We start from the raw sequence: 22008 nt of genomic DNA on the forward strand, positions 1-22008 counted from the left end.
GGGATGTGGAGATAGGCACCCTTGATATCGATGGAGGCCAGAAAATCCCCCTGATTTAAGCATGCTACCACCGACCGAATACTCTATGCAAAACTTCTGCACCCGCACAAGGCGGTTCAGAGCCTTGAGATCCAGGATTGGACGCACTTTGCCCTCCTTTCTGGGCACTGTGAACAGGTTTGAATAGAAACCTTGAGAGCGTTCCTGCCTCCTTGAGCCAGGAAGACCTGCACAGCTTCCCGAAGATCTTTCAAATGCTTTGGAGACAGGTGAAGATTTGACTGAAAAAAAAAAAGACCCTGTCCCCTATCCGGGACCAAAATTCGATTTTGTACCCAGAACAATCTAGTTTGCAAACTCATTTGTCTTGAACGAAGGAAGGCCAGGGTTCCTGAAAAAAGCGCAGACGTTCCCCCACCCCAGAAATGGGTAAGGGCGCCACTTCATGCTGAAGAGGACTTGTCCGCAGCACCGGACTGGCTGGTCTTGGACTTGCCCCAATGCTTCTTAGACCCTACAGAAGCTCTGAACGGCTTACCTTTTTCTTGTGCCCCGGGGGCATGGAAAAACCATCTTTGAGCAGTAAAGGAAGGACCCCGCTTAGCATGGAGTGTTTTACCTTTGGAGGATTGAGGAAGAATAATACTCTTCCTGCCAGTCAGACCCTTGATCAAATAATCTAGTGAGTCGCCAAATGCTCTCCCAGACAAGGGAGATCCGTCAGGGCTTTCTTGGAAGCTTGGTCAGCCGACCAGCTCTTCAGCCAAACCATGCGCTGTAGGGCAATCCCCACAGCCGAAACTCTGGCCACCAGGAGAGCCGCATCCAGGGATGCATCACACAGGAACACCAGGGCCTGAGCTATTTGGTCCACAAGTTCCATCAGTTCTGGGGGGAACTACATCCGGGTCCAAGTTCCCTTTCAGAACTTTAATCCATTTCCTAACTGTCTGCGATACCAAAACAGACACAAAGACCGGTTTAAAAATGGAATCCGCCAACACGTGAAGATGGCGGGAAAGGGATTCCACCCACCCGGGGAATCTTCCACAGGCACAGTGGTAGATTTGTTCAACCTGTCCCATAGGTGGAACCATCCAATGCTTGGAGACCGTATCAGCAAAAGGATAACGGCGTTTAAAGCGTTTTGGCACAACTAGCATGTGCTTAACGCGCCGCCATTGGTCATTCACAATATCATGAAAAGTCTCGGGACAGGGAAAAACCTTGCCAGACTTTTTGGACTCCATAAGGCCACCCCGTGTCCCTGCCGGCGTGGGCTCATCAGCCAATTTCAAAGTTCCCCTCACAGAAATAATCAGGGCTTCCACCAAAGCGCTTTCCCACGCTGAATAAGACAGGTCCTCTTCACCATCTGACTGCGAGGACAGCGACCCTTCAGGTAGGGGGGCGTCCATGGCGGCCACATCAGCCTCTGAATCAGAGGACCTCCCCCAAGGTGGAGAAGGCAGCAGCCGTTGTCGGCTATTAACCTTTTCCTGACAAAATCTACTTTTGTTGCCAGGCTTTCCAGACCTGCTGAAATCGCGGCCAGCGACTGCGATCTGGGCTGTCCGGGAGTCGCATAGAGTGGGTCTGAGGGTGAAATTACAGCCTGGGACTCCATATTCAAAGTCACAGAAAAACTGAGTACTGTCACTTTAAGAAGCGCCTGATCGCTGTTCCCACCGCCAATTGCAGCGGTCTGCAGAGTCCCCCTTAAATATACACTAACAGCAGAGTGTGCAGGGATATGGCCGCAAACACCCCAGTACTGTACAAACACCAGAGAAAACCCACCTGAACGGCCTGCAGCAGGAAGAAGAATCACAGGAAGTGACCTCAGCCTGGATGTAAAAGGTCATGCTGCTAATGCAGTACATAGGACTACACGTAAATGGTTGCCAATGCATTTTAATAGGAAGCTCAGGGAAAATGGCTGCCCCATACAAGTTAATGGGAAAAATATACACATTGCCCAAACTTAAGATGGTGGAGCCCACAGCGTGCCATGCGGCCAGGGACCCCCACAATGAAGGCCTCAAGGATCTACAAGACCCAGCAAGCAACAAGGTACAATTGCCACCCCATCAGGACACCAGGCGCCCCAGTTACATAGCCCCCGGTGGGGGCGGGAGACAGGGCACAGAGGCTGGGTACCCGACAGGCCAGGGGGATCTTTTAGGAGGTACAGGTCCTATTATCCCCAGGAGAGAGCCCACATCCCCCCCCCCCAAGGCCAACAGGGGCAAGAGGGGGTCACATTTACTCACCAAACCATGGACCGGGTGGGCTCCGCTTTGAGCAGACCTCCTCCCACCTGAAGGGGGGGTGCTGCCAGCCGATGGGTACGCTGTGACTCAGGGCGCTCCAGGTCAGCGCATCCCGGTGAGGCGTCCACTAGCAGGCTTGTCCCCATCCAGAAAGGGGCACCGTCATGGGGAGGCCTAGTGCAGGACTATAACCTGCTCATGTTTGTAGGCCAGGCTTGGGGAACCAGAAGGATCTAGATCAACCAGTGGGAAACCCCAGCCGGCATTGCTTGTAGATCACCAGGAGGATCCCCCTGAACGCTAGCTAGCAAAGTGAGTAAAGAGAACAAAATGTTCTGAAAAGAATACAAAACCGAGACCGAAGTCCCTGAAGGAAACCTAGGTCCTACTCCTTCTCTAGGCAGAAACACACTGGTTTGCTGAGCAGAGGGTGTGTGGGTTATGCCTGTGGGGACGGCCCCGTGGTCGTGTACATACATAGTTAGTCAGGTTGAAAAAAGACACAAGTCCCTCTGGTTCAACCAACAAAAACCAGTATTGAAAACCCAACCATACATTCCCATATACACAATCCTATACCCGCAGTTGATCCGGAGGAAGGCAAAAAAAAAACAGCAAAGCATGATTCAATTTGCTACAGCAGGGGAAAAAAGTTCCTTCCTGATCCCCCGAGAGGCAATCGGATATTACCTGGATCAACTTTACTTAAAGAAAAAATGTTGTACCCACTTACTGTATATATTAAGTACACCCAGGAAAGAATCCAGACCTTTTTTAAAAGCAATCTAGTGAGCTAGCCAGAACCACCTCTGGAGGGAGACTATTCCACATTTTCACAGCTCTTACGGTGAAGAAACCTTTCCGTATTTGGAGATGAAATCTGTTTTCCTCTGGATGTAAAGAGTGCCCCCTTGTCCTTTGTGTTGACCTTAAAGTAAACAACTCAACACCAAGTTCACTATATGGACCCCTTATGTATTTATACATGTTGATCACATCCCCCTTAATCTCCTCTTCTCAAGAGAGAATAAATTCAGTTCCTCTGATCTTTTCTCATAGCTGAGCTTCTCCATTCCTCTGGTCAGTTTGGTTGCCCTTCTCTGCACTTTCTCAAGTTCCCCGATATCCTTTTATCCTTTTTAAGAACTGGTGTCCAAAACTGAACTGCATATTCCAGATGAGGGCTTACTAATGATTTGTACAGGGGCAAAATTATATCTCTGGAGTCCATGCCTCTGTTAATACAAGAAAGGACTTTGCTTGCATTGGAAACAGCAGCTTGGCATTGCATGCTATTTTTAAGCTTATGATCTACCAGAACACCCAGATCCTTCTCCGCTATGGATTCCTCCAATTTTACTCCACCTAGTATGTATGATGCATGCATATTCTTAGCCCCAAAGTGCATAACTTTACATTTATCAACATTAAACCTCATTTGCCACATAGTTGCCCAATGAAACAGTGCATTGAGATCAGCTTGTAAGTTGGAGACATCCTGTAAGGAAGTTATTCCACTGCAAAGCTTGGTGTCATCTGCAAAGACTGAAATGGTACTTTTAATCCCAGACCCTATATCATTTATAAAGATATTAAAAAGTAGGGGTCCCAATGTGTACATTTACATTTTTCCTGCCTAGACTACCCCTGCAGGAAGGAGCATAACACATTCAGCTAATGAAGATGGAGGCTGTGTCTGTACCTACAGCAGAGAGAGGGAGTACACCCCCTGGGACTGCCCATAGGCGTAGCCAGACTTTTTTCTGCCTAGTGTCCTGTAGGGGGCAATATAACCCAATGGTTAAGAAGATCAGGAGCTGTCTCTGTCAATGAACTAAAGACAAAAATGGTTTTCAAAATTTTTTACAAAATTTTCTTTGCAAAGTTTGGCATGCATTTGTATCAGCCTCGACTCAATACTTTGTAGAACCGCCTTTCACTGCAATATTTTTGGGTATGTCTCAACCAGCCTTGCACATCTAGAGAGGAGCTATTTTGCAAAGAAGAATGGGGAAAACTGTCAAATCTCTTTCAAACTGGATGGAGAGCGTCTGTGAACAGCAAAATGTGAAAAATTTCAAGGGGTATGAATACTTTTTCGAGGCACTGTATAATTGCACTGGGTCCTGTCATGAAAAATTCAGTACTGAACAGAAACATGACAAGATCTCCCCACTTTTCCAGTATGGGGCCCATGTACCATACCTCTATCCGTAGGCAATTAGATCCAGAAAAGCGGGTCTTTTATACACAGATGGAAATCTTGAGGGAAAAAAAAAAAAAAAACAGCTTAAAAAAGGAAAAATCTTGTGCAAAGACTCACAGGCATGAGCATCACATCAGACACTTGCAAAGAAAAAAAAAAAAAAGGTTCGCCCAGTTGGGAGCAGGTTTCCTGGATGAGGATTTTCTATCTTTTTCCTGCCCAACCATCTGAAGCTGGCAGCATAACTCTATTGTATTGTATGACAAGATACCCTGGGTCCAGGGATGTACATTAAAAGAATAAAAAAAACACGCTTTCTTACTAAGAGAAGCCACAAAGGATGTATATTGAAAGCAAAGCTGTCCAAATATTTTCTGGTGTAGGAACAGGTACACAGTAGGAGGATTGCTAATTACTAGTTATTGGTATTGGTACCAATGCTGGCCACAGAGTTACATACAAAATACTATCAAAATATTATCTAAAGCAGCAGTACAAAAAACAAAATAAAACAAGCAATCCAAATTAGTAGGGATACACTGATTGCAGTTTAAGACAGAGTACGAGTACCGATACTTTTTCTCAAGTACTCGTGGATGTCGACTACTGATACCCAATTTTAGTTTTTTACACAACGCCCAGCAAATCTGCCTCTGCCTTAGTGGTGTAGAGCACCTGCCAGTGCCCTCGTGCGACGTCCTCCTGCGTCTCTCTCCATAAAAGGTGGCAGTTACAGTCTGCAGACTGGAAGGTATTGGTTTTAGTATCAGAACATTTTCAGGGGTACAAGTACTCGTGTAAATGCTTAGTATCAGCACCCATGGTGGTGTCGATATTCTTGCAACACTACTTATTAGGGCACTACAATCTGCATCCCACATATGAACGTAAACCAGGGGGTTTCCCAGCAAGTCCCTTACATTAATTTACTTTTGATCCTGGATTGCCATTAAAAGCATATTTATTCACAAATCCACCCTAATCATTACAGAATAAAAAAATGCAATCACATGACAAATAATAGAAATGATGTTATTGTTCTTACAAGAAAAAAAAAAAAACTGCTCTTCTAAAGCTTCATAAAAGAAAAAAAAAAAAAACGTTGCTAGAATTAGCCTGCAGAAAATGGTGCTGCTTTACCCTCCTTCTGATAAAACCACTCTACAAAGCGTGTATTTATCTTCAAGGTTACGCAAGGAGCAAGGGAGCAAAAGTAAAATCAGTACTATGCACACAGCTGACATTGAGTAAAGGCCCATAAATGGCAGCTTTTCAAATGTGAAAAGTCACATATTATTCTAGATCTTGTTCTTTCAAAGCTTATTATGCTTTAAGTGGCTGGCTTCGGGTTATGTTCTTTATCATACTAACAGTGACTAGTACAGATTGTACCACAGTGTTTTTTTACATTTGCATAATACTTTAAACTATCCAGCTCTGAAAATGATCAGAAACTACTGGGCATTTGTTTGAGAGCAATGACAGTAATTTACAATTTCTATTTAGCAAACATTACATTTAAAAATACCAACTTGTTACCTTGATGAATAAGTAAACTTAATGTTACATTTGCCTAATTATTAACAACCAATATAATGCTACACCTTTGAGCATACCATTGTCTCGCTGTGACTGTGGTTGAAAATCTACAAGTATTTATTCAAATATGACCTAGTACGATCAAGCCTTTGGGACTGAATAAATGTATTCCTATCTGTGGTCCACAATAAATAGGATACAACTTAGACATTTAGAGAACATCACTATAAGTGCATGGCCCCAGTAGTTTGGGTACCCACAATATGAATACATCCACTACAGACAAACACAGGCTTTCAGACTTTCTCTTCGAAAGTGAAAACTGCTTGTGTGAAATAATATAGAACACATTGCTCTCTCTAGAAATAGCAAATCAAATAATCACGTCCTGAAATAAAAAGTGAGCAATTAGAAAGATGAACATAATGCAACATCATTTAATACATTTGAGAATTATGCTGAGATTACTCCAGATCAGAAATCTGCTTACAGCTTACTCTTAACAAGAAAAAAGGTGCAATCATTTGACAGCCGTCTTTGAGGCTCATGAATAGCGTATCCATATTCATAAGCCCTCAGTGAAGAAAGGTCCATCATGTATCTCCTGAGGAGAAGAAAGGCTAAGTGGCCCACTTTTTAAGAATACTACATAAATGTTTGTGGATGATCACTATGGCAAAATCTTGATCCAGTTTGGTCCAGTACTGGATAAACAGAAGAATTTCAGGATTGACTGTAACTGGAGCTTTGGCTTCCATTTGGTCCCTGTTCGCCTTCACTGCAAATGGATAGGAGAGCCTGTTAGACTGTGATTATGGAAATACAAATCTATTTATTTTGAACTATAGTACACATCATCAGAAAGAAGAAAAAAGTTAATTCTCCTCACTTTTATTGATCCTGATACTAAGGTAACAATTCAATGCAGCTCACAAATAGGGTCCACAACTCCTGCAAAAAGTCACAATGTTTATAATTTTGTCCTGTTAATAAAGGAAAGTATATTGTACAGACTTGGCCCTCTCTTTGTGAAGCAGTGAGACCTACTGTATTGATACGGCATACAAACAATAAAACAGCGCTTCAGGGTCACATTGGTTTCTGGCCAAGAAGGAGGTCAAAGGATGTTGTCTGCACCCAATTCATACATATTCTGAGTCCAATGTGGTTTAGGTGAAAGGTTAACCTACCAGAATGTTTATGGTGTATTGGGAGAAGTTATAGCAGACAAACTGTATTCACATTACATCCCTAACAGCATTGAAATGATGATCCAGAGCTGCCAGAGAAGAATGCTTAAAGTAGAACTAAAGGAAAAACTATTGTTTTGGTTTTGGATAGAATTGAGAGGGATTAGAACACCTGTCAGGTTTTATTGCTGTCTGTGCCTCAGACACACCCTTCTCAATTTGTCCTGTTTACCATTATCATTAACAGTGAAAGTAAAAGAAAATCTAAAATGTTAGGTTTTCCCCATAAAAGTCAGAGGGGAAATCTTCCAATGGGGGCACTATTTCTGGTGACCTTGGGGTCCCCAAGGAAATCCCTTAATTTGCAGGGTTTTTCTCTCATTTCCTGTTGGCTATGGGAAATCTCTGCTATGGGACACAGATGGTGAAAAAAAAAAAAAAAACAGGGGTTACAATAACCCTCCCTTGAGCCATCCAAAATGAAAAAAAAAAAAAAAGTTTTGCCTATATTTCTATGTTAACCACTGGGCTGGCAAACATGCTGCCAATAATAATCAATAATAACTACAATGGTGCACATTTTAAAGTGGGAGTAAACTACTTTCAATGATTCTTACCTATAGGCAAGTCGTTCAGGAGATAATTACTTTAAATGCAGCCAGTGGCATGCGCTCTGAAGGAACGGTATAGCTGTGATGTTCCTTCAGAGCCGTGCCATAAACTGTGGCTCCAGCGTGATGCCATCACCAGCCTCGGCCATTCATATCGTCGTAGACCGCAAACCCGAAATGAAGACCGGGTGAAGATGGAAGCGCCTTCAGCGCATTATGACTTATACTAATATTAAAGTCTTGTTTTTTTAGGTTTAAAAATAACTAACTAAAATGCTATACTTACTTGCACTTTGCAGTGGTTTCGCACAGAGCAGCCGAGATCCTCCTCTTCTCAGGTCCCCTGCTGGCACTCCTGGCCCCTCCTGCCTGCCGAGTTCCCCAACAGCAAGCAGTTTGTGTGTCAATTCAGACACGGAGCCTCGGCTCTGCCCCACCCCCCTCTCTCCACTCACTATCTTTGACTGACAGCAGCGGGAGCCAATGGCGCCCGCTGGTGTCTCAGCCAATGAATAGGGAGAGTCCCGGACAGCCAAGACTCTCGTGCAACAATGCTGGATCGAGATGGGGCTGAGGTAAGTATTAGGAGGGCTGCTGCACACAGGTGGTTTTTTTTATCCTAATGCATAGAATGCATTAGCATAAAAAACCTTCTGCGTTTAGAACCACTTTATACTGCTCGATGCAATTTTTTTATATGCTTTACTACTGCTTTAAGTGCATTCTACATTACCCACCAACAAAGGAAATAAAGAGAATATATTAAAATATTTTTGTTTGTCACAGTTAAAAGCTATGGTGGTCCACGTATCGCCTAGATTGACACCTGAGCTCCACTAATAATTATAGTAAACTACACTCCCGTTGACAACCTTTAGAATTGTGACAAGGGCAGCACTGAGTTTTGATCCTTGCACCCGATTCATTATTTGACACAGACGGGTGCGTAAATCTGTTGGCACCTCTGCCAAGGTCAAATGTCTGTACAGGACACTCCTTTGTCAGTGCGTTTCCTCCACTGCTGGCCACTGCACGTTACACTGACCGGTTAATGGCCAAGGATTTCTCTACTTCTGATTGACATCTCACAGCAGCGGGCAGATCCATAGCGGCTTTTCAGTTCTAAAGTGGCATTTGAACTGCAGCACAGCTATGCCCCACTCTGAGAAATGATGTACTTCTGTATACCAGCTCAGAGCTGGTCTTTAAGTGGTTGTAAAGGCATAAGCTAAAAAAACCTGTGTGCAGCAGCCTCCCCTGCCCCTCAGACTCCCCTAATACTTACCTGAGCCCCCTCCCGAAACAGCCGCGGCTTTGTGTGTTAATGGACACACACAACTGCGGGTCAGGAGCGCGCCTGCTTGGGTGACCCCACAGCAAGCAGTACTCCGGTAGGAGGAAGGAGCCAGGAGCACTGTCATGGGACCTGAGAAGAGGAAGATCCGGGCTGCTCAGTGCAAAACCAACTGCACAGAGCAGGCAAGTATAACATGTTCGCTATTTTTAGAAAAAAAAAAAGACAAGACTTTAGTATCACTTTAATTACCACCAGTTTCTTTATCTGAGAATCGGCGGTAATTCTTTAAAAAATGTGTAGCTGCCACAGCAACAGGTTTTTAAAGTGGGAGTAGCTACGACTACCACATGCGTCGGCAACATTACTAAACACTGGCACAAATGTTTGCCCGATTTATGCACAGGTAGTTCTTGAGAAAATTAACACCAGAAATGTGTCATCATAGCTTTACTGAATTCCTCCAACAACAGTTTACTCAACCACATTTTACCAAGAAATCAATCAATTATGTATTTATAAGACGAAAGGACAGCATCCAGTTATTTTGTGAACAAACTGAAATTTCTTTACCTGTTAGGTGGGGGCTTTGGTTTGGGCATTTTACTAAGTATGGCAGCCATTTCCTTTCTCTCATCAAAATTCTTCCACTGCTCATATAACTTCAATATAACTCTGATAATTTCTAAGATCTAATAAAACAAAAGTAGAAAAATGTAAGACTGAAAGAAAACAAAGCGTTTGCAATCAAAAGCACTTAGCACGCTAAAGCTTGGAGTAGAAAACCCTTCATCTTCAGCCTCCGCTATAGGAGAATAGTCTACAGTGAAGCTTTTATTATCTATTTTTTTGATTCTCATGGAACAATCAGATTTAAAAAGAAAAAAAGGGGCACCTTTTCCATGTCCACAGAAAGTTCTGCAAACCACTGTCGAGCATCCTTCTGCTGAACAACACAGGCCACATGCAAACAAGCTGCAAGAAAAAGAACATACAACTAGTACACAACGCACACACTGTATATGGGGTATTACAAACAGTACAGTAATGCAACAACACACTACGAAAATTATTAACTTACTAAAATAGCACTAGAAATACTAATCTGAGCAATTATGTGTGTAAAATGCCCCCTTTCAGGGCTACGTACTATTTTTTCCCATGGTAAACGGAAACTGAAAGAAACTAAACACCTGTAAATTAGGTTTCTCGAGGATGCTCCCATTCTTACAGGCCACAGACGAGTTTGAGGACAGTAAAGGTAAACCTATTTAGCCTTTAACTAATAAACAGCCTATTAAGTGAAAAATGGATGACCCCATCAGACAGCCCACAAAACAGGAATTTGTTAATCACCCCAAACTAAATTTTAAGAAACAAGCCATATGTTTGGCAGTTCTGCATACCTAGTGCAATCATAAAGGGAGGGTACAGCAGACAGAGATCTGTGCGATATGTGTCATTGACTATCCTCCTGTATCAATTCAAAGAAAACCAGCATTAATTACACTTAAGGTAAAAAACATTCTCAAGTGGCGAAAATCAACAGAACAGGTTTTTTTTTTCTTTTGAATATTTGCTTTTCAGCATTTTTTCCATCCAGAATAAGAGAAGCTTTAGTGATATAAAGTACATTAAAAAACTTTGCTGCTTGAATTATGTGCAAGTTGCTAAAATGCATTCACATATGAATGTATGCCAACATACTTTATTTTATATAAAGTAATTCTTCCAGGACACAGCAAAGATACTGGAATACACTATACAGGCTTACAGTGACAGTGTCTCTGCAAAGGGACCCCTCTACCGACTGCCACTGGAGCTGGCAACACCACCAAGAGCTAGAGCTTCAAGGTTTGTGGAAGCATAGGCCCCAGCACTGTCTCATAATAGAGGGAGTGATATCATCACTCTCCCTTGGTCCCTGACAGAAGTATTTTATAGTGTGCTGTTACAAAGGAAGAAGTGGAAATGGACTGCAGGTAAGGAGAGTATAAGGGGATCAGGAGTCCCTTTGCATGACAAAGTGACAGCGTCTCCTTAAAAATAACCTTTTATATTTGGGTTTACAAAGGAATCAGTTTAAAGGAGAAGTATGGCCAAATATTTGTTGGCCCTACTTTCCCCTCACTATGGATCACAGGAGTGCAGTTTGTTCTGCACTCCCATCTCGTTTTCAGCCGAAAGCCAGCTAAGGCCCGCTGTTGGCTGGCATCACTCAGCCAGTCCATGCTGGGGAAAGATTCCAACAGCCAGGATCCACCCAGATGCCTGGACAGGCAGCTGGCTCAGTCTCTCAGCAGCACTGCTGGGAGACTGAGCCAGTTGCTCCCTCCCCTCTCCAGCCCAGCGCCCCAGTGAGAGCTGGAGGGGCAGAGCAGAGAGCCGGCGACTGACAGGCTCTCTGCTCAGAGGGAAGGGGAGAACTGAGCAATCAGCAGTATTTGATCGCTCAGTTCTAAGTGCAGGGGTGGCAGGGACAGATGCAGCATTAGATCAATGTTGCCTCCACCTACAGTATCTCACAACAGCGAGTATACCCCTCACATTTTTGTAAATATTTTATTATATCTTGCATAACAGTGTAAATTTGCTGTCCCCTCAAAATAATAATTCAACACAGCCATTAATGTCTAAACCGCTGGCAACAAAAGTACACCCCTAAGTGAAAATGTCCAAATTGGGCTCAAAGTGTCAATATTTTGTGTGCCAGCCATTAATTTCCAGCACTGCCTTAACCCTCCTGGGCACTGAGTTCCCCAGAGCTTCATAGGTTGCCACTGGAGTCCTCTTCCACTCCTCCATGATGACATCACGGATCAGGTGGATGTTAGAGACCTTGCGCTCCTCCACCTTCAGTTTGAGGATGCCCCAAAAATGCTCAATAGGGTTTAGGTCTGGAGACATGCTTGACCAGTCCATCACCTTTTACCCTCAACTTCTTTAGCAAGGCAGTGTTCGTCTTGGAGGTGTGTTTGGGGTCGTTATGTTGGAATACTGCCCTGTGGCCTATTCTCCGAAGGGAGGGGATCATGTTCTGCTTCAGTATGTCACAGTACATGTTGCCATTCATGGTTCCCTCAATGAACTGTAGCTCCACAGTGCCGGCAGCACTCATGCAGCTCCAGACCATGACACTCTCACCACCATGCTCGACTGTAGGCAAGACACACTTGTCTTTGTACTCCTCATCTGGTTGGTGCCACACTCGCTTGACACCATATGAACCAAATAAGTTTATCTTGGTCTCATCAGACCACAAGACATCCCAGTAATCCATGTCCTTAGTCTGCGTCTCTTCAGTTTGCAGATTTTTTGTGCATCACCTTTAGAAGAGGCATCATTCTGGGACAACAGCCACGCAGACCAATTTGATGCAGTGTGCGGCGTATGGTCTGAGCACTGACAGACTGACCCCCCCACCCCTTCAACCTGGCAGCAATGCTGGCAGCACTCATATGTCTATTTCCCAAAGACAACCTCTGGATATGACGTTGACCACGTGCACTCAACTTCTTTGGTCGACCATGGCGAGGCATGTTCTGAGTGGAACGTGTCCTGGTATATCCCATGTATGGTCTTAGCCACCGTGCTGCAGCTCAGTTTCAGGGTCTTGGCAATCTCCTTTTAGCCTAGGCCATCTTTATGTAGAGCAACAATTCTTTTTTTTCAGATCCTTAGAGAGTTCTTTGCCATGAGGTGCCATGTTGAACTTCCAGTGACCAGTATGAGAGAGTGAGAGTAATAACACCAAATTTAACACACCTGAGACCTTGTAACACTAACAAGTCACAGGACACCGGGGAGGGAAAATGGCTAATTGGGCCCAATTCGGACATTGTCACTTGGGGGTGTACTCACTTTTGTTGCCAGCGGTTTAGACATTAATGGCTGTGTGTTGAGTTATTTTGAGGAGACAGCAAATTTACACTGTTATACAAGCTGTACACTCACTACTTTACATTGCAGCAAAGTGTAATTTCTTCAGTGTTGTCACATGAAAAGATATAATAAAATATTTACAAAAAATGTGAGGGGTGTTCTGACTTTTGTGAGATACTGTAGTATAAGGTTTTTTATTTTTATACCGCATACTTCTCTTTTAAATCCTAATTTCATTATAACATATGAAGGTTTTATATTTTGCTCTACCTACTTTGTTTAAGTCTACCATTTTAGCCAGCCAGAGTATATTAGAGGTCATATGAACTTGGCCTCACCGCGTTTGTGAGAACCTGTGTTAGCCTTCAAAAATCAGTCTGTGTTCTCCTTTAGAGCCCCACTATACCAGGCAGTGGCAGTTTGTGGAGTACTTCACAAAGTAGGGGAGACCGTTATGATACACCAGGGTTAGGAGGGCCCTAATTCTGAGAGCTTGGGGGGGGGGGGGGGGGGCTAAGAGACAAAGAATGGGCTAGGCAGCAAGGAGTTTTAGGAGGAGCAAAGAGTACAGCTCTAAGAAGTCAAGAACTTGTGTTCAGCCTGGAATAGGATAAATTGGGGCACCACTGACCAATTAGAAGATAACCACAACCTGCTGGGCAAAACAGAAGTTTTAGTCTTTACCTACTCTAAATAAAATATTTTTTTTAAGTCTATGATACTATTGGAGATATTTCTTCTGTTTGGGAATAGGTCTGAACGTTATAGGTAGTACTGGCATACAGTCATGCACAGCTATTTTTATCTATGGGTTGCTGTATGCAACACCTGGGCTTTCCTAGCAAGGAAAGAAGACGTTGCAATCGACACAGTATGGCCCCTAACGTTCTCGTGTGCATCAGGTACTAAAATGTAACAGTTGATACCTGTCAACTGCCTGATTTCACACCCTGAAAATAGAGTGGGCTTGAGATAAAGAATATATTGAATCACGTGACCCATTTCTCCAATTATCTTATGAGATGTTGAAAATGTCGATTCACTATCACCTCATGAGTTATTTAGCCCACAAACCAAAAACATGAGGTAAATAACTCACAAAACAGTGTTAACATCAATGCACTAGGGAAATAAATAAATACATGAGTTAAATGGTCCAGGCATGAGGTATTTAAGGAATGTAAAAATAGAATAGCCAATTTTGAGTCGTCTCTGCCTTTTAGGATCAGTTTCTCAACAGTAAGGCACGAGGAACCTAAATATGGAAAAACACAGAATCATTGTGGCTGATTTACTTATAGTATACCTAAAAGGGAAAACTTTGTCTGTGCCTCCAATAGGGAGATTCACCCTCTGTATTTGTCCTGTTTACTGTTGTCATTAAAAATGAAAGAAAATCCCAAATTTTGGGTTGTCATCAGAAAAGTAATAGAGGGGAAATCTTCCAATGGGGACACTGGTTATAGTGACCTGGAGGTCTCCAAAGGAATTTTTTAAATTTGTACTGACTTAGTGATCTTTGACTTAGAGTTTATCTCAGATTTTAAGAGTAAAATAACTCTTTGTGAATTGAGCCCCATGTGTGAAGTAAGGCTTTTGACAGAAATATATATTCAATATAATCACATTAATAATCTCTATAATTTTACATAGAAACAGCTAATACCAGAACTAGGAAGAGTTGTTAGTCTGCCCTGAAGTGATGCGCAATAGGAGTCTGCAGAAATAGTCACCCCTTAATGTCATATCTAGATGGCACGGTTGTGGTGAGATTTCTCTGCCATAGTTGTTAGCTTTGTACCTGCCCACCCAACAGGGAGAAAAGGACTAACATGTTAATGTTGTGGAAGGTGTACAGATCTGGGAACACAGGCAAAGATCTAACCAGCAGAGAAATAAAAAAAACCTTTACTTGGGTTAAGGTGTAACTATGACCATAATATAAAATTACATGTAGGATACAGTCTGTCACTAGCATTAATACAGCAGTCTTTGTTTTTCTGAAACCCACATAACTAATTCTTTTTCAACTTCTTTTCACAGCCTAAACTGTTCAGCAAAGGTGGCAGTAAGGGGGTTGAGATAAACTACTGAACACTAAAGGGGATGCTTACAGCTATTACTTGTGTGAAACCTTTATCCCAAAAGGGAAAAACTATCACTTTATTTGTGCAAGTGTTAGCTGGAGTTGAGCTTTATATTGTTAGTCACTAATCAAAGTCTATCCAACACCCACCCTCTCCAAAGACTGACAATACTGCTGTCCAAGTGTGGCTATGTTGCTCCTCCATAGATGCAGCGGAGGGGTGAACGTAGCCAGGTGTGTTACTGTAAAAATCACTAGGTAAAAAAAAAAAAAAAAAATGAAAGCATGAACAAAGAAAATGAATGCAGCCACCACAGCCAATGATTGGTATGCTACAATATTTTCAAATTTGTTTTGGTGCTTAGTTATGCTTGAGTTCTATTGCCTGCAGCATCAAGTGAAAACAGAAAATGCAGATGTGGATTGGTAATGCCCCTTAAGAACACAAATATGCAAATAAGAATCCAAAAAAAAAAAAAAAGATTACCATGCTAGAGGAAGCAGCATGTCTTCTTGTCCCATATCTTGTACATACTGTAACAAGGGTCTATATGGATGATAAACTATTAAACAACAGTCCTAAAAACAAGCAGAAATAAAACAGATGAAAAAAGTTAAAAAAACTTTATTTGGAAACATGAATATTTTAAATTATGTTACCATGTTTTTTTAAAGGAAACAGATTCTAACTACTGTACTTTAACTAAATGATCTCTTAAAATAAAAGTCCCTATGCTAGGTTTGCTTGAAATAAATTAGTTAATCATATATAACCAATTTATTTCAGAGTTTAATGTTGCTATTATAACTCACACTCTGTTCAACTGTTTGGGCACAATGGGGGCTGTTAATGTCAGTCCTTTCTGTGCCCATACTTCTGAGAGATGCAATTCAAAAGTATCTTCCTGACTAGGCGTATAAAACTTTCCATAGACATGCACTGGTCTGGCATTTAGCATACACCCAGCAATCTTAGGAGGACCTAAAGAATTTGACATGTTTCAGAGAGGACAAGGACAGAGGTTAATCATATTAACAGACTGACCTAATCCCCAACCAAAGCACACATTTAAAGCATTATTATTTACCATGATTGGTATCCTTGTGCTAGTCCTATTTAGCAACTAAAACATTTTTTTGCTGTAGTCACTATGGCAAACAATATTAAATATTAAATAGCAGGAGCTACTAACAATTACTTTTTTTTTTACCAGATACAGAAAACAAAAAAAAAAAAAAAGTCATAAGTGATTCTCCAATCATACATCTGTGTTTTAATATACAGTATATTACACTTTAAAACATCTTAGGTTTGGATGTCATTGTGTCAAACATACTCCAAGCTTGTTGTTGAAATCTTACCGTTAGTTTACCGGTAACGTCTTTTCTCATGAGCCTTCCAGGACGGCCCAACATGAGAGATGATAGGCTCCTCCTACCGGAAACACAATCAATTAAAACACAGTTAAAAGGCCCAACCCTTCCCTCTATCCTCAGTTGTAAAAAAGTATCTTCCACAACCAAATTCCTTGAGGGAACCGTGTATCACAGTCAATTCATAGGCACTTACCCTTTTTAACTTGTTTGCACCCTTTGATAGGGCGGGTAGGCCGGCCGTCCTGGAAGGCTCATGAGAAAAGACGTTACCGGTAAACTAACGGTAAGATTTCTCCAATCGCCTTCCAGGACGGCCCAACATGAGAGGATACTAGATTACCCTCAGCCTACCTTAGGGTGGGACAACTGCCTGCAAGACCTTGCGTCCAAAGGTCAGGTCCTGTTGAGACAGTACTTCTATCCTGTAATGTTTCAGGAAGGTGTTCTGGCTGGACCAAGTGGCTGCCATGCGGATCTGTTCCCAGGATGCTCCTGCCTTCTCGGCCCAAGATGTTGCTAGGGCTCTTGTAGAATGAGCTTTAACTTTAACAGGAGCTGGGACACCTGATGCCTCATAAGCGATGGTAATTGCTTGCCTGATCCATCTAGAAATTGAGGGCTTGGAAGCCTGCAATCCTTTCCTAGGTCCAGAATGAAGGACCAGAAGATGGTTTGACCTTCTAAAGTTCTTTGTCCTGTCTAAGTAGATGAGTAGAGCTCTTCTAACATCAATACAGTGGAACTTTTCCTCCTTACTGTTCTTTGGGTTGTCACAGAAGGAAGGTAAATTGATCTCCTGTACTCTGTGAAAAGGAGATGCCACCTTTGGGAGATATAGTGGATCTGGTTTTAGGACTATCCTGTCTGGGCATACAGTCATAAACGGTTCTTTGATAGAGAGGGCCTGGAGATCCCCTACTCTCCTAGCTGAAGTGATAGCCAGCAAAAACGTCAGTTTTAAAGACAACCGTTTGAGGGAAATCTGTTCCAAAGGTTCAAAGGGAGACCTAGATAACGCCTCTAGGACCCTTGTCAGGTCCCAAGGAGGGAACCTGTCTTTAGACAAAGGAGTAACTCTTTGTCTGGCTAACAAAAATCTGCTTATCAGTGGCTCTCTTGCCAGACGAGTGTCCAGGAACACCGAGAGAGCCGCAATTTGTACCCTAAGAGTGTTAATTGCCACACCCTTATCCACCCCGTCCTGTAGAAACTCTAGGATTACAGGGGTAGAGGGGGAGTCAAAGCCTCTTTGCTTACCCCAGGTACAAAACTTTTTCCATACCTTAGTGTAGATTTTCTTGGTAATAGGTTTCCTGCTCAGCAGGAGAGTATCTACAACTCTCTGTGAGCAACCTTTTGAAATTAAGAGTTGGCTTTCAGTAGCCAAGCTGCCAACTGAAAAAATTCCGGGTCTTGGCATAACACTGGACCCTGGAATAACAGGTTTTTTGAGACCGGCAGATGCCATGGGGGAATCATTGCCATGGTCTTCAGAGTGGCAAACCAAGGTCTTCTTGGCCACCAAGGGGCAATTAGTATCAACCGGAGGTCCCCCGAGTGATTCAGTTTCTGAAGAACTCTCGGGATCAACATTAGAGGGGGGAAGGCGTAAGCCAGACTGAAAACCCAAGGTTGGGCCAGGGCATCCAACCCCATCATTCCTCTGGACCTGGTGAGGGAGAAGAATTTTTCCACTTTCTTGTTCTGCGCTGTGGCAAACAGATCTATTTCTGGTGTTCCGAACCTCTGTGTTATCTTTTGAAAAATTCTGGGGTCTAGCTCCCATTCTCCTTCCTGAATCAGATGACGACTGAGGAAGTCTGCTTGCAGGTTGTTTTCCCCCCTGATGTGGACTGCTACTAGAGAGACTACTCTTTCCTCGTTCCAGCTTAGGATTGCGGAAGCTAGATCCAAGAGGGGTCTGGATCTGGTTCCTCCTTGCCTGTTCAGGTATACTACCGTTGTAGTATTGTCTGAGAGAATGAGGACCTCCTTGTTGTGGATGTTCTCTTTGAAAGCTTTCAAGGCTTCTCCTACAGCTTTCAACTCCCTGAAATTGGAGGAGGCTTGAGTTGTCGCCAACTCCCAGATCCCCTGTGCATGAGCTCCTTCCATGTGTGCACCCCAGCCCTTGGTACTGGCGTCTGCCCTTCCCTAGGTTGGTCTGTTCTTTCCACCATATCAGGGATTCCCGGGCCTGAGGGGTGAGGACGACTTGTTCGTCCAACGAGTCTGTTTTTCTGTCCCAAGATGACAAATGGAAAAACAGAAGTTCCCTTGCGTGCAGTTGTGCCCATACCAAGGCTGGTATGCTGGCTGACATCAAGCCCAATACTCTCAGAACTTCTCTTCTGGAGCAGGATGGGGAGTCTTCTAACCCTTGGACTGTGGTGACTATCTTGTGCATCCTTTCTTGGGTTAGGAATAGTTTTTGAGCCTTTGACACCCCAGCCCTTCCTCTAGGACCCTTGATTCTTTTCCTGCCAGTTTGTAAATGCATTTGTAGCAAAATGGTTTTGTATGGGAGGGAGGTAATTTGTCTGCACAGTTACCACACTTTTTAGAGGCAACAGATCCTGGCCCTGAGACAGTAGAAGTTTCTTGAACACCACTCTGGGACTCTGGAAGACAGGATACAACATCAATTAGTATCACTGTTCCCACATATGCAAAGGTATGAGGCCCTATAGAAAAGACACTTAACAGTCCTACTATGGGCAGGGAGAGGGAACATCAAGCATTTTTTAGGGAAAATACATCAGCAGACTTTTTCTGTTGAAAGTGAGTTTCTAGATGCACTACAGCACTTACCCGGGTCCGACCTGGGTTTGGCTGCTTTTGCTTGGCCCAGCGCTTCTTCCTTCCCTGGTGGGTGAGTAGAAGGCTTCATCTCCCTGGCAGCTGTCCGAGCTCCTATGGCCTGGGAGCTGCACTACCGCATGTAAAGCGGTTCCGGCGTCTCCTCCACCTTCTCCTTCCGCGTTCGTCGGAACTGACGTCACCGGATGTCCGACTCCTTCCGCTCCGACCGCGAGGCTTGAAGCGCTCGCGTCTGACGTCACTTCCCGCGGGAATTTTGAATCTGATCTTCTGTGGAGGAGAGCTGCTGGCGCCGGGAAAAAACTGAGAGAAAGACCAGAGGGATCACCCAGGGTGACCGACGGTTCCCCCGATGGAAGAGGCGACCTGTGAGAGACCCGGGAGGGGTGGCAGGTAGAGCTCTACTCTCAATGGCTTCGCTGAACCTGGCTCACAGGGGGACCATAGGACTATCACAAAGTCTGCAGGTCAGTAAAAAACAACAAACGTTTCGTAGGAAGAAACACAATCTAAACTGAGGATAGAGGGAAGGGTGGGGCCTTTTAACTGTGTTTTAATTGATTGTGTTTCCGGTAGGAGGAGCCTATCATCTCTCATGTTGGGCCGTCCTGGAAGGCGATTGGAGAAATAGTTTTTTCTGGATAATTACAATGAAGAGAAAGCCACTGTTATAGAAAGCTCAGATATTTCAGTACACAAACTGTATTACTTACCATTAATTCTAACAGATAGAACTCACATTCCAGTATCTATGAAAAGATAAAAGCACTGTTTTATAAAAAAAAATTAAAAAGACAGGGTGATTATGCAAACATGAAAAATCAACCATCACGCACATAGGTAGCTCTAAGGTACTTAAAAATTTTTTTTTTTTTACATTTTCTATCTTTGGAACAGTTTTATTGAACAGACGCGTGGTAAAAAGCTAGCATAAAATGGACAAATCTGGATATTTGATGTTAAAGTGAAACTAAAGACCCAATTAACAAAAAATACAAATGCAAGCAGGAGGGCTCCTTATTGCATATGAGACAAGTAAACGTACCTGCCTGTATGCAAATAGCTGTAGAATGTACACTGAGTTATGCATGCGTAGCTCAGTTTACATTCTGGCACAGTGCCTGTGTGCTGGGATGACTTCACTCCTGCGAATGCACAGGAGTGACGTCATCCCACACCAGTCAACCAAATTATCTGAAAACTGACACCCAGAAGAAGCTGAGGAGAACCAGTGAAGCAGAGGTAAGTACTGGGTCTTTAGTTATGCCTAAAAGAGTAACTCCACTTTGGTTGAAAAAAAAAAAAAATGATTCCCTTCTGGGTGATGTACACTGCAAAGGATTTTACCAAACTTTGTTGCAGAGTCCTAACTTTTGTTATTCTGAAGGAATAGCTATTTGTTTATCTGTGTCCATGTGCTAAGTGAATCTGTATGGGAGTGATTTTAAAATTATCGATCAGCTGCTGTACCTGCAGGGGCTAAAATGAGGAAAACTGCAGGGTCTGCTTCCATTTAGATGTGGTTTCCCTTAGAAGGTATTTCACCAAAATGAATTTTTTGCTGCTGGGGATGTTGAAAATGGAACTTATATCTTCGTGCAGACTTCTAGGAAAATCAGTAAGCCAATCACACAAGCAGGAAATTACATCTGGGGGGCATTCTGTACATATTCTGTGTACAGAACACCGCCAGGTAGCCATATTGCATTGCATTTTACATTATGACGTGTTGCAATTGTATAGAATATTTTATTTGCTAACTTTTTTCCCATGAAAGTGGAGTTACCTTTTAAGTGACACAAACTGAGGGGATCCAATGCTCCAATAATTGAGAAAAGCTAGTGTGATGGCTAGGACTCTATACAGTATTTAGAACAGACAGAAATAAGCTGTTAGCAGCATCTACTTACATGGTTCATCCTATAAGGAAACTCCTTTGGGAATGCATAAGAAAACCTAGTTTTTACTGTAAAAGAAAAATACAAAAATAATTCACCAACTATGGTACCCACTACATCAGACTGAAACCCACTCCCATCCACACAAACACAAACGTACTCTCAAGAAGGAAAATCTTTGGGAGTTTGATCTTTCTCGCATGTCCATTTATCTTTTAACCACTTGCCGACCGCCGCACGACTATCTACGTCGGCGGTCAGCCCCTCACAGGCAAAGTGACGTAGGGCTACGTCACTAGCTTGTGAGGGTCTAGGGAGCGAGCGCGCGCCCCCGGAGGCGCGCTCCCGCTCCCGAGTGGTCACGGACCCCCCCGCGCGTGTGACCGGCGGACCCGATCGCCGCCGGCCACTCTGCGATCGGCGGGGGAGAGGGAGAAAGTCAGGCAGCTTGTGTAAACAAGCTGCCTGTCATTCTCCTCGCTGTATGAGAGCTGATCACATGGATCTACTATGTAGATCCGTTGATCACTCTGCATACAGCTGAAGCCCCAGCCAATCACAGTTAGAATCACGCCCCTAGGGACACACACAGCCCCTCCCTCTCAAATAAAGTTAACCCCTTCACTACCAGTGTATTTTTACAGTAACAGTGCATATGTATAGCACTGATTACTGTAGAAATGTCACTGGTAACCCCAAAAGTGTCAGAAATGTCAGTCAAGGGTCCGATCTGTCCGCCGCAATGTCGCAGTACCGCAAAAAAAAAAATCGCAGATCGCCGCCATTACGCGTTAAAAAAAAAAACAACAAAAATGACAAAAATCTTTCCCTT

At 43.4% G+C, this 22008-nt stretch overlaps 1 protein-coding gene across 1 annotated transcript in view; it reads right to left on the reverse strand.

The window, feature by feature from the left end:
- Positions 1 to 6330: 6330 nt before the first annotated feature.
- CCNC (cyclin C) overlaps positions 6331 to 22008 on the reverse strand; it is a 47267-nt gene continuing 31589 nt past the window's right edge. The window contains exons 6-12 of the mRNA XM_082250248.1: positions 21189 to 21244; positions 19992 to 20027; positions 15569 to 15660; positions 10520 to 10587; positions 10009 to 10088; positions 9687 to 9805; positions 6331 to 6796 (exon numbers count right to left, since the gene is read on the reverse strand). Of these exons, the coding sequence (XP_082106374.1) occupies positions 6742 to 6796; positions 9687 to 9805; positions 10009 to 10088; positions 10520 to 10587; positions 15569 to 15660; positions 19992 to 20027; positions 21189 to 21244 (506 nt within the window). The 3' untranslated portion in view covers positions 6331 to 6741. The remainder of the gene's footprint in view (positions 6797 to 9686; positions 9806 to 10008; positions 10089 to 10519; positions 10588 to 15568; positions 15661 to 19991; positions 20028 to 21188; positions 21245 to 22008) is intronic.

Source organism: Pelophylax lessonae (genome assembly GCF_965119305.1).
Source record: "Pelophylax lessonae genome assembly, chromosome: 3".
NCBI lineage: Eukaryota > Metazoa > Chordata > Amphibia > Anura > Ranidae > Pelophylax > Pelophylax lessonae.